Source organism: Micropterus salmoides, unplaced genomic scaffold (assembly GCF_014851395.1).
Source record: "Micropterus salmoides isolate LMB-PRFRI ecotype aquatic unplaced genomic scaffold, ASM1485139v1 Ms_hic_scaffold_17, whole genome shotgun sequence".
Classification (NCBI taxonomy): Eukaryota; Metazoa; Chordata; class Actinopteri; order Centrarchiformes; family Centrarchidae; genus Micropterus; species Micropterus salmoides.
The window spans coordinates 32,497,594-32,514,490 of NW_024040817.1; the positions used below are offsets into that span (position 1 = coordinate 32,497,594).

At 41.0% G+C, this 16,897-nt stretch overlaps 1 protein-coding gene across 2 annotated transcripts in view; it reads right to left on the reverse strand.

The window, feature by feature from the left end:
• Window positions 1–16,897, reverse strand: part of gabbr1b (gamma-aminobutyric acid (GABA) B receptor, 1b) — a 128,217-nt gene that overhangs the window by 78,748 nt on the left and 32,572 nt on the right. For both annotated transcript variants that reach the window (XM_038725333.1, XM_038725335.1), the window contains exon 4: window positions 852–1,012. In XM_038725333.1, coding sequence (XP_038581261.1) covers window positions 852–1,012 — 161 coding nt within the window. The remainder of the gene's footprint in view (window positions 1–851; window positions 1,013–16,897) is intronic.

Genomic DNA, 16,897 nt, shown 5'->3' on the forward strand with positions numbered 1-16,897 from the left:
AGGACTGCCAATTATCCTAATGATGGCCTAACATGATGTGGGAAAAGCAATCACAGTGTGGATATATAAATAATAACAGCCACAGTGAAACAGTCTTCTATGTGGACTCCAAAGATATGGACATGATCAGTACCTCTGCAATTTACCCTTTTTCAGAATCTCAGAAATGGCTACTAAAAATAATATCATTTCCCAAATGTCTTGAGGTTTACTTTTTCTTTACCATTTGTTGAAACGAATGTCTCATGGTTAATGAATCAGAAATAACTGATTTCTTATAGAACAGTTATAGATCATTAATAAGAACAAATGCTTTGTTGCCAGGCTGTGAAAAATCCAATTGTCTGGTGTTTAGTAATAATTATAAATGTCAGTAATCCATTAGTAAATGCTTGTGTGTCTCACACTTTCGAATTAGCCTTCAAGTGTTTAGCTATAAATGAGTTTAACTCATGAATGAAGGGTTTTAATCGTCAGAATGTGGCTAATCAATGAATTTAGGTCCAGATCGTCTGCAGGCTCCAGCCCTTCACTAGAAATGGATGGCTAAATGATCTTCTCACAACCTGGCAACCCAGAGGTTGTTTTTAGTAATGGCTTTCATCTGATCTACAAAGCAATGATTTATTAACAATTAATAAAGGTACAAGTTGCAACCTACAAGTCCTTTATAAAGGGTCTCTTTTCTCGTTTTTAAATATTTAATTGTATACAATCAAAACCAGAATAACTATTTTTTAATACAATCTATGCTTCATACAGAAGTGCATTAAGTGGGTTAGAAAACACTAAAAACAATTTGTGAGAATGAAACAGACTGTGCCGGAGCCCATAGTTTGTTAGTTACTCACCATACTGTCGTGGTGTATGAGCTCCAGCTCGTAGTCCGGCAGTATGTCGGTCCTTTTATTCACCAGGTCCAGAGCCATCTGAGCGGCGGGGAGGCAGGCTTGTCCTCCGGGCCAGCCTCCACTCATGGGGAAGAGGGCTCCGATGTAGAGCTTCTTCTTGCCTAGAGCCGGGCAGGAGAGGAGGACAGTGAAAGTAAGGGTCAGAGAGTAGCGGAGGACGGATCTGCGGAGGAGGCCTTGGCAGAGTCGAGCCATAGCAGGTGGATGCAGGAGGCTCAGCGGGGTTCGATGAAGTCAGTTTATTTTTCTAGTGCTTTGAGTCTGCAGGGCGAGCTGTGCGGGGGTCAGGAGATTTGAATTCCCATGAACGGTACAAGTTGATTTTCCTCACAGATCCTAATTTACATGGCACTTTTAATTTGACTGCTTTTGTTGTCTAACAGCTGACAAACAAATTGAATTAATATAAAACACTCTTTAAGTTGATGTGAACTCCTGCTCTCCACCAACGAAAATGAAATGAAAAGAACTTCATAAACCCTTAACGTCACTGCGATTAGAACTTGTGCGGGTAAAGCAATTCGCATGCAACTCATTTAATCCAATCAGAAAAGGAAGTTAAGTAATGAACAAAGACAATTCATTCCTGCAGGCTGAAGTTGCTAACTGAACTTGAATATTAAGTCGATTATCGTGTTTAAATCAGCTTCAAGCGCTTTCCGCTGTCCAAGGTGCTGAATATAACCTCGCGGAGGCTCTGTTAGATTCAGCCTGAGCCTGTTTAGCAGAGATAAGATCGTAATAACACCGCCCCCCTTTTCCTCCTTGTAAAATATTAACCAAAATCAACACTGAGCTCATGAGGAAACACACGGAGAGCATTACTGTGCCCAGATCCTCTCGTCATTTATTTGCCCTTCCTCATCTATCCGTCATACAACGCACATAACCTGGAGTATAGAACACCACAACACACGACAAATGTTCCAGTAATCCAATGGAGTCTAAAGGGAGAGCGGTGGAAGCAAGGTCGATCTCAAGATGAAAAGGTCGCTGGAATGCGGTCAGCCTCTCGGGAGGAAAAAAGAGAAAAACGACGGGAGCAGTGTTCAGCTGGCAGGTCTGCGCGTGAGACTGACTGCAGCAGCAGCGTGTGAGAGGAGGAGGAGGGGGAGGAGGAAGAGGGATGTTCAGTCTCTCCGTTTCACAAACCACTTTGAATTTGCAATCCCTTAACACAGCCCCTTTCATTTATCTTTCCTCCTCCCGCCCTCCCCCCGACCCGCCTCCGACAACAAGCCCCCCGCCCTCTGCCTTTACATCCTCCGCCCAGTAATTAGGGTTAGGTTACCAGTTGTACTTTTGCCAGCGTAGAAAAGCATCATTAAGACCATTATGGGAGGCTACAACTGTCCACTGAAACCCATTCATGCAATTCAATCATACTAGGACCAGGGTTGAATTAACACACTATGGGCCCCAAGGCAAAAATGACACACTCACCACTTCCTTTTTTCTGTGCCAGATCTTTAAGTTTCCACACCTTTTCTTTCTAGCCTCCTTTCTGATATCTGTATTCCGTTCATCTGTAAACACGACACCAGTCTGGTTTTGATCCTTTTGCCTGATCGTTGGACTTTGGATTCTTGCCCGCTCTTTCTGTTTGCCTGTGTTACTGCCTCATGGCCTCACAATCTTATAAGCGACCTCCACCTATTGAACATGAAAGCACTGCACCTTCTGCTTCTGTCTACATTTGGGTCCATCCCATGTACTCCTGTTCCCCTAATTACACATAAATCGTGACATCATCCATCCTATTTGTTTTCACTGCTGGTGGTGGTGATGGTCCTGGATGTTTGGTTTTCTTTGGCAAACTCTTATTCAGAAGCTGTGTGAAAAAATGGGGGCCATGCATTTCCACCCTGGGCAACTGCCACTGTATACCACTATTGGCAGAAGCCTAGTTCAGAAATGCCAGAGATATGTTTTAGGTCAGGACCTGCTCAGACAGCCAACCCAAACGTGTTTTTTGGCACACCCAGATTAGGCTACTTTTAGAAAGTCTCGACAGCAAAACCCCCCCAAAAAACAAAAATTTTTGCAAAAAAGATCCAAGCCACATTTGGAGGTGGTTTGAAATGTAATCTCAATCGGATTCCCACAGATGCGATTCTGGCTGAGTACCTTTGTTGCATGTCATACAGCCCTCTCCTGTCTAAATAATGGAAATATGCTAAAATAAAGAGCAAAAAGTTCAAGTAAAATACAACATTATGCTTTGATAACGTGCTTAAGTTTAAATATACTAAATAATATACTAAACACTGTTTAGCATAATCATTAATAGTATGATATGTGCTAGTATTATATTAGCAAAATATATATGTTATCCTAAAAAGTTGGAAGATTGCAATTCCCAAATGAAAAGGTGATTAAACAGTTAGTCGGTAACAGTTATGGCAGTGTTTCAGCCCCTGCAGTGTTGTCTTCTTCATAAACTAGTACAATCATTTAGCAAAGCACATTTCAGAGAGTGAGAGTGAGCCGTAATGACTCATGCTCTGTCTCTCCCCCACATACAGTACTCCTACATTTACGTGTTTCTTCATTACTGTCCCTCCCTGAGAATGAGAGCTCTCCATTTTGTCTGTGTGTGTGCACACGTGTCCTACTGAGTGTATCTTTAATAATGTATAAGCACAGTAATGGGCTGACACCGATCCTTCTCTCTTCATTCTCAATATTTGCTTTGTTCTTTCTTCTCATTTTAGCATTTCCAGGCACAGCTCTCTACTCGACCGGTTCACATGTTTTTGGGTGGGTTGATATGTATCTCTCCTACCTGTTTCGCCATCTCTATGGGATTATCCATGCTGCTAGAGAAGAGAGGCATGTATCAATGCCTCCTACATCCCTCAGCTCCAGCATCAACAAACTGTGCTGTCATTTCCTGTGACTTCAGAGCACACAGCTCTGCACACACTTGTTAAACCAGTTTCCATGGACATAAATCTGGGAAGAAGATGCCATGCTATTATGCCTCCTGATCCATTTGGAGTGTTTTCCCCCTCAATAAATTTGAATAATACTTTGATGGGGGCTGATAAGTGATTCCCTGGCTTTATAAATAATAGGCTAATTTTGCAAAATTAAACACTCACGGTGAAGTGGGTAAAAGCAGAGCTGCTGGTGTTAATACAATTAAAGAGTTTACGATAGTTAGCTCTTCTAATCCTGTTCCATTTTCTTCTTCAGTGGTGCATGAGTCAAGGTCATTTATTTGTTATAAACTGTACAAGGCATGATTTACTAAAGACTGAAGTATGGTTATATACAGGGGCCAAGTTTGTTTATAAAGATATTTTAGGGCATTTTTAAGCATTTATTTGACAGGGCAGTGGATAGAGCAGGAATTGATGGAGAGAGATAGGGGGCGACACGCAGCAAAGGGCGAAATCACTAACAGCAGTAACAACAGTTATCTCATAGCACTTTTCAATTAGAGTAGGAACTGGCTTCCTTAAGATTCTGGTCTTGTGATTATGACATCTTTTCATCTTTTCTTTGCAATGCGCTCCCGTATCTTGCCCAAGGCCACTTCGACTTGCAGACTGGTGGAACCAGGGATTGAACCTCCGACCCTTTCATTCATTTGTTTATTTATTTATTTTTTAACAAATTTGTAATTAATCAAGTTACAGTCATTGCCCCACAGACAACCTGCAGGTCTGAGCCCTGGAGCAGTTGCTCACTTTGCGCAGTTGATAATCCAGCCTTGTTTGTATATTAATAAATATGTTTAGCATAAGGATGTATTTGATAGTATAGTCTTTTATTTTTTTTCCCTCTTGATTAGTGTAAAAATGCTGATCACTTGCACGATTCTTCCTGCTCTACAAATTAACGCTGATGACATTTTAAACAATGTTAATGTGAAATACTGTTGTTAAGTAGAACACTAGAGAGATACTGCGATGGTTCATCTTCTTTCTCTCTATCAGTTATTCCCTTCTTTGTTTTGCCTCTTCCGATGTCTTCTCTGTGCTGTCTCTAGTTCTCCCTTCTCAACACTCTAACCAAGTTTTACATTTCTATATTTGCCCAAGCACTACAGCCCTGCGGGGTAGCTTCCAAACAATATCACATTTGACACCATTACTTACGCTGCTGCTGTGCTCCAGATTCTTTTCAGTGAAGCTGCATAAAGCCATGTTCTAATTCAAATACTGTAATATATAACAATAACAACAACAACAACAACAACAACAACAAAACAACAACAACAACAATAATAATAATAATAATAACTTTTATATTTATATAGGACGATAACAAGTAGCACTCAGGACAGCATAAGTCCAGCTCAAATACATTGCAGGCAGAGTGAATTCCTAAGTAACTTAACTGTGTTCTTGTTGTAGGCTTTATTCTCTTTTTTGAAAAATTCAGAGCCAAGGGAATGGGGTAATAACTCTCAAGATTAAAGAGGTAGATTTAGTAGATTTAGCCCCTTTTAGTTTACTGAAGCCCGCTCCCACGCTTTACTGGGTTTTCTTTTTTTAACCTGGAAAAAAAGTTGTCACTGTATAATTCGCACCCTAGCTAAAGGGGAATCCAGTGGATTAAAAAGTTATGACTTGTGAGTATGAATGAGACTAGGTTTACTGGACATTTTGCTAGTTGGGCGCATGTAATGTGGGGAGTTTTCAGTAAATGTTGGGAACCAAAACTTTGGTAGAGACAGAGGCTCTGTTCGAAACAGAAGGTAGTTACCTCGATGTCTTTCTACTGTAATAGACAGGAACCTCAGAAGCCATTACTTCTGAGTGAAGGCTTCTCTATGAACATTAGTTATGAACAACCTTTTAGGGCAGCATTTATGTAATTTACGGTAATTTATTTATCATTACAACACAAGGTTTTACAACAAAATGAAAGTTTGTGGTGCCTTCATGCTACACACATAGAACATAACAGATCAATCAATTTATATATATAGAATAGGGTAACATAAAAATAAGTAAAGTAAAACTATATAGGCCTATACAGTTGTTATTTTTATGCAGATATACATACACATATTCACCCAGGAAATAGTTCTGCAGTGCATTTTTTGAATTTGCCTCCGGGAGAATGTAAACAGCAGTAAGATAGAGATAGTTTTCATCTTCACATGGAGTTCGATATTTGGGAGACAGTTTCCACTGTCACTGCGTTTAAGCATCAACCACCACCAATGGAAACACAGAGTCCGCCTCCTCACATCTTGCTTGAGTCTTGCGTTCTTTTTTGTTTTTTTATCAATACTTTATTAATCCCGCAAGGGGAAATTCACATCGCATTCTCATCTCAATGCGTCATAAATGACGCTTTCAGACAGTGTGACAAAGTGTAAGGATTTTAGGCTAAATCGTCCATTTGCTATGCCCCTGTTTACTACGTTGCAGCAACACAAGGGAGGCTAACCCTACCTGTTAGCACATTGGCCGTGAGGCTGTAGGGTTAGCCGGTCGACATGCATAAAGTCAGTGACTTAGGTACTAACAGTTCTGATGGTTATGGTAAGGGCTTCAGCTGTCAACACCTTCATTACAAATGTAAGGGATGCCCCAGAGTGTCTCATAGAAATGCTTCCGGAAGCACAGTTAGGGGTTAGGGGTACAGGGCTCAAGGTCTCCTTTGACAGTGCCCAGGAGGTGAGCTGGCACATCTCCAGCTACCAGTCCACACTCTGCAACTCTGGTCCGAGCTGGATTCGAACCAGCGACCCTCCAGTCCCCAGCCTAAACCTAACAGATTGATATATATATATATACTGTATATATAGGGACAACAGATGAAAATTAGCCCGTTGAGCTAACTCTGGATGTCAAATAAAGAAATAAATGAAATATAAATTGATGGCAAACTTGGCACAGTTCGGATTGGCTCCACCTCCTCCACTGTAGCCCTCAACACCGAAGCCCCCAGGGCTGTGTGCTCAGCCCCCTCCCGTTCATGCTGTACACCCACGACGACAACGCCCGACACAGAAAGAAGAAACAGAAGTTTGCAGACGACACCACCCTCATCGGCCGGATTTCAAACAACAATGAGACTTCATATCAGGAGGAAATTGATAATCTTGCTCAGAGAACAACCTACTGGTCAATGTCAGCAAAACTAAGGAGCTGATCATTGATTTCAGGAAAAAGGAGCTAAAGACACACACTCCTGTCTACATCAGTGGTGCTGAGGTGGAGCAGGTGAACAGTTTCAGGTGCTTTCATACAAGTCATTGCAAGTCATTGACAAACAATGTCATCCTTCCCATAGGGACAGCAGATCAGAAAAAGCTCATACGGACCATTTTGTAAGAAAATGAGGTATATAAGATTTGCCCATTTGGCTGAAGGCAGTATCTTTATACCTAAAACTTTGATGTCAGTGTCAGGACAATATTCAGTGTCTGTCTACCCTCCTCCAACCATTAATCAGTCAATGACACTGATTCATTTCTACCCCAATTAAACAGGTTAGCTGATTTGAATTGTGGTGAAATTGCAATGCAAACAAGGCTGACACTGTTTGTATTTCATCCACAGAGGAACAATCTCTCCCAGCTGTCTGTCAAACCCCGCCAGGGTTGGCTGCATGAAACCACATCGGCATGCAGCTTTCAGCAGAGCTCCAGAGACGAATGACAGCCATGCTGATGACAGCACAAAACCAAAAAACAAAAGCTGCTGAGAGAACAGTGCTGACAACCAGAGCATGGTGATGCAGCATACTGTTCAGTAGCTGGGTTTTCACTGGTCAATGGCTGGGTTTTCACTGGTCAGTGGCTGGGTTTTCACTGTTCAGTAGCTGGGTTTTCACTAGTCAGTGGCTGAGGTTTCCATCTTTCTGGAGACCGTGGATGTTCGTTTTGCAGTTTCGGTCTCTGTTTCAGATCTGTTTCAATCCTTGTAGGTAGTAGAGCTGGGGCAACTCATCTACGTAATCAATGTCACTGATTATTAAAATATCTCGATTAACATAATGTGCATCAGCGGTTGGCAATGAAGTACAACAAGCTGCAAGAGTATGATCATCTAAAGTTCAAGAGTATTTAGACAGAGACTCAGTGTAGTGCTCTGTAAGCTCCGTACATTGGAAATGGCTTGTCACAGCAGGACAACTGTAATGAAGCAATACTTCAGCTAAATCATCCCAATGCAGGAATGCAGGAAAGCAGAGCGTAGATGGAAAAAATCCATTCTCCAAGTCCATTACCTCAATATGAAGGAATTATTGTCAACCTACAAATACATACTGGTTTGCACAAGTACCACAACACTGAGACTGCCCTGCTTAAAGTCACCGATGACTGGGATACTCCTGGACCTAAGCACTGACACCACTGATCACAACATCATGTTGGACAGACTGAGGCAGTGGTTGGGGATCTCTGCCTTAGAATGGTTTTCATCCTACCTGTCAAATAGGAGGTTCTGCGTACAACTATGCCTCTTCATTCCGTCCAGTCAAGTATGGTGTGCCTCAGGGGTCGGTCTTAGGTCCCATTTTATTTTCTTTGTATTTGCTTCCCCTCGGACACATTATCCAGAAACATTGTGTTTCTTTTCATATTTACGCTGATGATCCACAGACCCTGGAATGCTAAGTTCATTTACCGACTGCCTCTGTGATGTCAAAAATTGGATGTCAAATAATTTCCTTCAGCTGAATTCAGACAAAACAGAGATCCTGGTCATTGGGTCCCAGCAAATGGCAAAGCAAATACTGCCATCTGCTGGTTCCCTAGTAAATCACATTAAGCCTGTTGCAAAGAATCTGCACAGTTCGATAGTAGTGTAAGTTTTCTCATAATAAATGTATTGCCTTATTATGGAAGAGTGTGGCTTAAGGAAATCTCCTCATACATGGCATGGCAAAGAAAACCACATCTCTTTGATCAGAATCAGAAACGATGAATACTGGTCTGGCTTTAGGAGTTACACATAAGACATGCAGTAGTATGTAGTGGGTTGATGATGTGATATGTTAGAAATATGTTCACTGTGCAACTGTGAAGATAGTGTACCCTTTTTTTCTCTCTCAGGAATCTTTGCTTTATTATGGCCCTTTTTTTTCTTCCCCCACACCTGTATTATTTCTCATGTAAAATGCTCTATGGTTGAGAAAAAGTAAATAAATAAAGTGTTCAAATAAAAAAAGACAACCATAGACTATTCTGTCAGCACGAAACACAGTCTGCCTGGCAAGTGCAATAGCTTGATCCAGAATGCTGTTATAAAGTCAGGTCTCTGTCTGTGGGCACAACAGTCTGTTGATGACAAAATCCTCAATTAGTTCAGTGATTCAAACATTTTTGGTGCTTTGTTAATTGGCGTTTGGGGGAACACTGAACCAATCAGAGCTTTGAATAGGGATTAAGAATATTATCTTCCCACATGGCTTGCTAGTTGCTTAGCTACATCCAAGAAAAACAAATGACGGAAAAATGGCCACAAAAACGGTGAAAAGCGGGAATGGAATTGTCAGTCAACTTACAGGAATGACAACCCTTAAACATATTTCAATTGTCCTGAAGTTGCAGTGCTGACTGAAAATGACATTGGCAGGACAGATACGTCACTTGCTGGTCAACTTACTAAACAAACTGAACAAAAACCCATCCTAATGTAACAGGTTAAAGAAATAGCTTATGAATTTCATAAAATGTTTATTATTCAAATCTGCATCTCCTACCAGTGTCATTTAGGGTTTGTGTGGGTCTTCAGAGTAGCTACATAGGTGTGTGTGTGTGTGTGTGTGTGTGTGTGTGTGTGATGCGGATGAAGACTCTTTCAAAAGAAAGGTGGGCTGCATCAACTGAAAGTCCCTGGCAAATTATTTTTTTATGCATTAGATGATATTAACTTGATCTATTGTTTGTATCTTGTTCTGTGCATATCAGTTCCATTTTGTGTAAATCCTGCTATATTTGAGATTTGAGACAGTCAGATAACATTTGGAAAAATTGGGCTACTGTCAGCCCTGCGATGGATTGGCTACCTGTCCAGGGTGTACCCCGCCTTTCGCCCGATGTCAGCTGGGATTGGCCCCAGCCACCCGCAACCCTGTACGCAGGATAAACGGTTGACGATGGATGGATGGATGGTTGGATGGGCTACTGTCAGAGTGGCAAAGCTAGCTTAACAACATTGCTGTGCTTGCGGTCCTTCTATGTTAATTGTATCCTTTTTCTTCTTTCTGTCAGGGGAGCCAAGCACACACACTACTAGCTGTGTTTATAATGGTTACTGTAATGGAATTTGGGGTTTGGTTAATTTTCTGTACTATATGTTTATAAAAAACCTGATTATAGCTGTGTGTCATTAATACTGAGAGTATAACATAAAGGAGGTTGGCTTATAGTATACTGTATATTTGCTCCGTATTTATAGTAACTTCACTATTGAGGATTTGCTCTGTTACACACTGTACAGCTGTGAAATTGCAAACATGTCTCATTTACACTATCAGACTTGTACACATGGTTTGAGATGATAATTTTCAGTAAGTGCTGCAGTAACTTTGGGCAGACATTCATCCTCCTTCCACCTAAGCCCAGAGCTTCTGAGTCTATCGCTGCGCTCTCCTCTTCAAAGTGGGACACACTGTATGAAACCAATGCCACCGACACAGCCATTAAACTAAACTACTCTTGTTACTGGGGGAGGTAAATTAAGGTGAAACCTTAATTACAGGACTGTGTCGGCTTCACACAGCGACTTCTTGAATACATGAAGTGCTTTTTACCCTCCTGATGGACCCTCACACCACACATATGCTGGCTGTGTCTGACAATAATTAAAAGTGGCTGGGCTGGGAGTTTAAAACAGAGGCAGTTAGAGAGTGGTGTTGCTGAATGAAAGAGGAGGGATTGTGTGATGGTCCTGACAGGACTCCTGGAGCTACAGGCTACATCTGATATTCATGCACTCTTTCTGTCCTGGGCTCAACAGTAAGCCTTTAGTGTTGTTCTAAAATAGAGCACAGGCTCAAAGTGACAATGAGATGAGAAACATCCAGAGCCTGGAATTACTCAGCAGGAGAGGCCAAGCTGTGGTGCACATAGAGCTGTCAATTATCATTATATATTAATACTGTAGTAATGAAAATATCATACAACAAAAAGTTTAATAAATTTGAATCACACCAAGAATAGGGCTGGCAGCATAATATTGACCATTTGTGTCCTATTTTGAGGTCAGTGCATCTTTCCTTTGGCCAAAAGTGCACAGCAAGCCTCATTAACATTTCACACCATCTGCATCATATTTGGGGGAAAAAGGCACAAATCTTCTTTTCCACTTGCATTCTGCTGCTGAAAGGCACAGTGGGCATCTTTGAAGGCGGGTCTTTACCGGAGGCTGCAAGGCCTCAATCGATACTTCAGGGGGCTGTGATCGGTCACGTGGGTTGCCAGGTCACACGGTTGCTAGATCACTGCATGGCAACACTTTTGGCTCAACAGGCTGCCAAGATCACTGCAGGCAGGCAGAGAGTGGGAGCTAAAAATTACCACTCAGCTCTGAGAAATACAGCAGCTACAGATTTCTCTCCTACAACAAAAGCATGTCTGCACTGAAGAAAATGTAAAATTATTAAAGGCTTGATATGTAAGCAGTTACGCAAATGTTTTGACATAAAGTGAATTTGCAAGAAGGCAATAATGTAGTGTAATGACCACACTGTATTTTTGAAATTATATCCTATTTCTTTGAACATATATATACGATATAGATTTAATATAGATTATATACGATATACTTTTTATTGAAATATATATGTCATCGAGCCATAATAAGGTATATTTTCACCCATTAATTGTTTTTAAAATTCACCTTTATTTTTGAAAATCCTTTTCATGGCTATCTTATGAACTGGGCTGGAGTCAGGATTAGCCTAGCCTAGCAAATAGACTGGAAGCAGCAGAAGCAGCTAGGCTGGCTCTGTCCAAAAATTTGAAAATAACACCTCTAAAACACGCTGTAACATGCTATATAAAGAGTCAAAGTCCTGACATCACTACCTGAGTAGGTGTTGTTCTGCTAGTTTCAGTAAATCAGTACCTCACTATTTTATCAGCCTCCCTAAAATATGAAACATGCTCCTGGGTAAAGTTGCGCAATTATATCTTGGTTTCTTCCATATTCTGTAAATATTTCCAACTTTTTAGCTGTAATCTCTGCTGTCTGAAAATGTGTACACCACTTAGACCACCTAGTTAGACTTTCAAAATAACACTACATTGTGAAACACAGTTTGGTTGGGATTAGGCAACAAAACTACTTGCTTAGGAAAAGATTATGGTTTGTGTTAAAATAGCTACGTTACTTATATGACTTACATTACATTAGTTAAGTTACGTTACTTGAGCAATGTAACTAAAAAGAATCAGTTTTGACTTTTTTTTTACACAGGAAACAAAAAACGGTCTCCCGGGTGAAAGTCTGATTCCTGACCCAGCCATCCACCCCAACCACTTCCTTACTCCAACTTTTCTGTTATTTATATTACGCCTACTTTTAGCCTTGAACAATGACGCTAAATGGCTTTCCCCTGTGTGATGAACTATGACACTAAAGGCTGCCATATGTGTTGATACCAGCTGCCAAAGGATGTGACAAATAGGTATTTGAAGGGAATGAGAACAAGCTGGATTCAGCCATGTCTGCATTTGCAGCAGCCACTCAACTAGTTGCCGATGGCATCCTAATTCTGTCAAGTTGGTGACATTTGGTGTTTGTGAGAAATAGTGTTCTTTGAAGGCTGAACATAAAATATATGTATTAGTATTCCACGCAGGGTTTAGTCATTTGTATTATTCCATATATCAATGTGCTGTTATTTGGAACATAACTCTCATTTGTTAAATTCATACATGAACAGCAATGTAAAAACGACAAAAACCTTCCAATCCATCCAACCAGTATAACATCTGCAACCCTGTGTGATGCACACTGTCATGGCACCTGGTTGTTCTTCGCATTGAAAAGTATGAAATATCTGATTTGCATCAGAATAGTAATCTAAGTAAATCTAAATTCAACATTCTTTACACCATCTCTCTTTCCCATTTTGTGTCTCCCATTCTGCTCTTTATATTAGAGACAAGTTTGTTTAATAAACATTAAAAGTGTGGAAAACAGAGAACAATAAGCATAAATCCATGTTCCCCATGAAACCTGTCCCCACCTCCCTCACACTCACTCAGCTGCATCATTTCTCATTTAATCAGTGCAGTAATCCTCTTATCACTCACTTTATGAAGCACAGTCTCCAGACACATTTCCTGAAATTTGACACCAAATTGCATTTGTTCGTATATTTCAGGACATAAATTACATCAGCACCAGTCCCCAGTTCTCCCAGTGGTGAGGAGAACACATTTAACAGTGTACAATGCAGCGGGAGGCAAACTAAAAGCCTGAGACAACGCAGAGTGGCATCCCATGATGTCATCAGTCAGCAGATTCCTCTGACTGCTACAGTTTCCAGTAGTGATCTTTTGGCTCCCAAACAGCTCTTCTTGTACCACTTCTGCTGCAGAAGTGGTACAGTTACATTCTTATTTGTTGCAAGAAATAAATATGCAAGATACAGTATATGTCAAGAATAACTATCCAAGTTGTATAATAAAAATAACACCCTAATGATGAAATAGTGTGTTTAATAAAACAAACAGTACAGTCCAGTATATTTCAATTAAATTGGCATCATACATACAAGTTCAGTCTGAGCAGGTTGCTTGCAAGTTGCTTTCACTTCAGTACAAAACCAGGCCTATACAAGCATTTTATGCTTATAAGGTTTATCGTTCAGTCTGATAGATTGTAGTTATTAGTATAGTGTAGTAGTATTACTTCAGTATAGTCAGTTCAACTCAAAACTATTTAAAAAAATTGACACATCATCGCCTTTTCAGTTAATGTGGCGAACAGTAAACAGTTGCTTATTCACCCATCCAGCAGTTAGGGTACAACATTAGAATTCATTTAGAGTGGTGCTTTTGTCCACCTGATGAATGTAAGTCCAATATTCACTCTCTTTTAGCTCTGATAAATGCTCCAATATGTTCAAGTCTCTGACCATGTCTATCTTTAGTGCTGAACAGGTCGTGTACAGTGGTTTTAAAGAAAATGAAATCTGCTGCCTGCTGTGTCAGAAAGCAATACTATATAATACTAATACTAGAGCAGTGAAGGTAAACCAAAACAGAAAAAATGTGTGGCCAGACAGATAAACACTGAGCTGAAACTCACTATACAGCTCTGTAAAGCAGAGGGGAGCTGCAGAGTTAGATGATAATGTCATGATACATTTTTAGGATAAAAATATAGATTATAGACACGATTTGGTGTTGAAGGGATATGCCAACAATTTAATGTTAACTGAAAGATTATATCCATATCAGCTGATTAAGAGAAGCAGAAAGACAGACACAGAGAGAGAGAGAATTATATTACCAGGAATTAAGACAGATTTTCCTTATTAAACACTGAGCTTCATTGGTCTCCAGTTAATTGGGAGCAGCCCAGATCTAGAATTTGATTCACTCTCTCCTTTCCTAATATCCCACTTTCCTTATGTCATCAACATCTCCCATTCTCATAACTTTTAACTTTCACCTCCATCTCACTGGCTGTCCTCTTATTTCTTACATACTCATTCGATGCTCATTCTGCTCTATTTCACTCCTTCATCCTCTGTCTTGTTTGTCCTCTTACCCATTTCCATCTCCATTCCCTTCCTTCTAGCTCGTCTCTCTCCTCCATCGTTCCCTACTTATTCCCGCTGAATGTAATAACGTTAATGTGATCTGCAGTGCGTCCATAAAACACACTCTAATCTCCCTGGCTGTCAGTGGGCATGCGGCTGAACCTGTTCAGCTATTTCTGGCTCTTCTATTTTTCATGGTTATAGTGACTGTGTTATCACCGAAGAGCTTATTTCTCTGCTGTTGCATGCATCGGTTTGAATGCTACCACTGGAATGTAAAACTGCAAAGTGTGTGATGTGCTTAGCTTGCATTGACTTTTTAGATAAACGAATGCATTTACATTTAAGTATCTGGCTTTATTTTGATAGCGTACATTCTAGAACATTAACTGCAAATGCAATCATTTCTTCAAGAATTATTTACACCCAGTGTGTGTTCATATTAACACAAAGTAAATTTTACGGGTTTCAGCCCCTGGATCACTATCCATATCTGTGATTTGTTCAGTGATTCAGAGAGGTCTGGTGTGCTCAGGTAGGTGGGATTTAGAATTAGGATGGCATCGTCCTTCAGCATATAGCTACTAGTTATGTCCATGATCCATTTTCCACAAAATCTGAACCCACAGTTGTGTGCTAAAATGTACCTGCTAACAGCTAGTGCTATGAAACCAGCAACAGTTAAGGGTCGCCATGGGTGACAAAACATGCCAATAACAGGCAGGTGGTGAGTAAGTCACCATGTGAAAATGTAATATGTGCTACAAGTTAATGGATGCCTACCAGTCAATGTGATCCCTGGCCCTGCTTTCTTTTGCTGAGCTACATTATCTGAGGATCATACTTTAAGTTGCATGCAAGCTTCAGAGTGGTCATATGTCAAACGACTGCGGGAGGAGATGAGCACGCTCTTCAAGTGCGAGAATATCTGCTCACAGAGATATGTTTAGACTGTCAGCAAAGCCAATGCAATGTTCCTGAGACAGCTAAACCTCTCTGGTACAGATATCCAGCAGGTGAAGACTCCCGATCAGGACTCTGCATAGGGTATTTTATTTTGAAAATTGACCGGATTTGCTCTGCCGTTTCTCGGACTTCCTGCCCAGTTAATCCGCTCTGTGCTGCTTAATGCGCCTTCCATCAAAAATACACTGGCTGCGTATTCTCTCTGGAGCAGAGAGCATCAGGGACGCACTACAGCGCTTCTGGTGTGAGCACTAACTAGAATGGCTGCGATCAGCTCCAGCAGCCACAACGCAGTGGACTTTCGGAGTGAGTCCGGGGTCATGTAAACTTGGTATAAATGACTTGGTAGCAGGTGGGCCCTGTGGTGTAGCCCCGCCCCCACTGAGAGTCTAGCACCGCCCTCAGCTGACTTAGACCATTGAACGGGTCACCTTAGCCATCTTAGCAAAAATTGCGCTCCCTAAAACTGATTATACACTTTTTGAGCAATCGTGCAGGGCAACATTGCCGTCAGTGGTGAGTAAATGAGTAAAGATTACTACCGTAATCTCCTTTCCCCACCACTCTTCCACCCGCCACCGCTATCCGTTCAAAACATCGTTGGACTTGCCACTAGCACGATTGCCTAGCAACATTGCTCAAAAAGTTGCCCCGTGTATCTTCTGCTTAAGAGATTTGGCAGCAGCCACCACTGAGCTGAAAGAACCTTAACAGCACTAAGTGAAAACAGTATATTTGGTGCAACACAGCACTCACTCTTGATGCCATTTACTTATTTAACACCAGCACATGTTACTTCTTTCTCAGGGCAAAGTAAACCTGCATTCTGTACATCCATGTTGGAAACGAGACAGGCCTTGACCACTGGAATGCAGCTCAGATCACAACCCTCCTGTCCTCAGGCGAGGCACTTAACCTGCATTGACCCTCTCAAGCCTCAGCTAGATGAGGAGAGAGGCATCTGACAGGACAATAAATCACAGCATTAACAACAGCATCAGAGTGTGGGATAACAGGCCAACACATACCTGTATTAGACATGCATTTGAAAAGCTAACCAAGTCATTCTGAACACTGGAACTCTGTCCTCCTCATGCTTATGAGACAAGGGGTTGTCACAGCACCCATTTCAAATAGAGGATGAGATCTTAACTCATTGCAGTAAATTGCTTGATGATTTTAATTAAAACTCTTGAAAATGCACAGGGCACATGACATTTGTCACAAATACTGCTAGCAGAGTAGCAGGAACACAGGAAATAAAGCCCAGTTGCAGACACCAGAAGTCCAGCAGATGCTGTACAAGATTTAACAATATCTCTCAT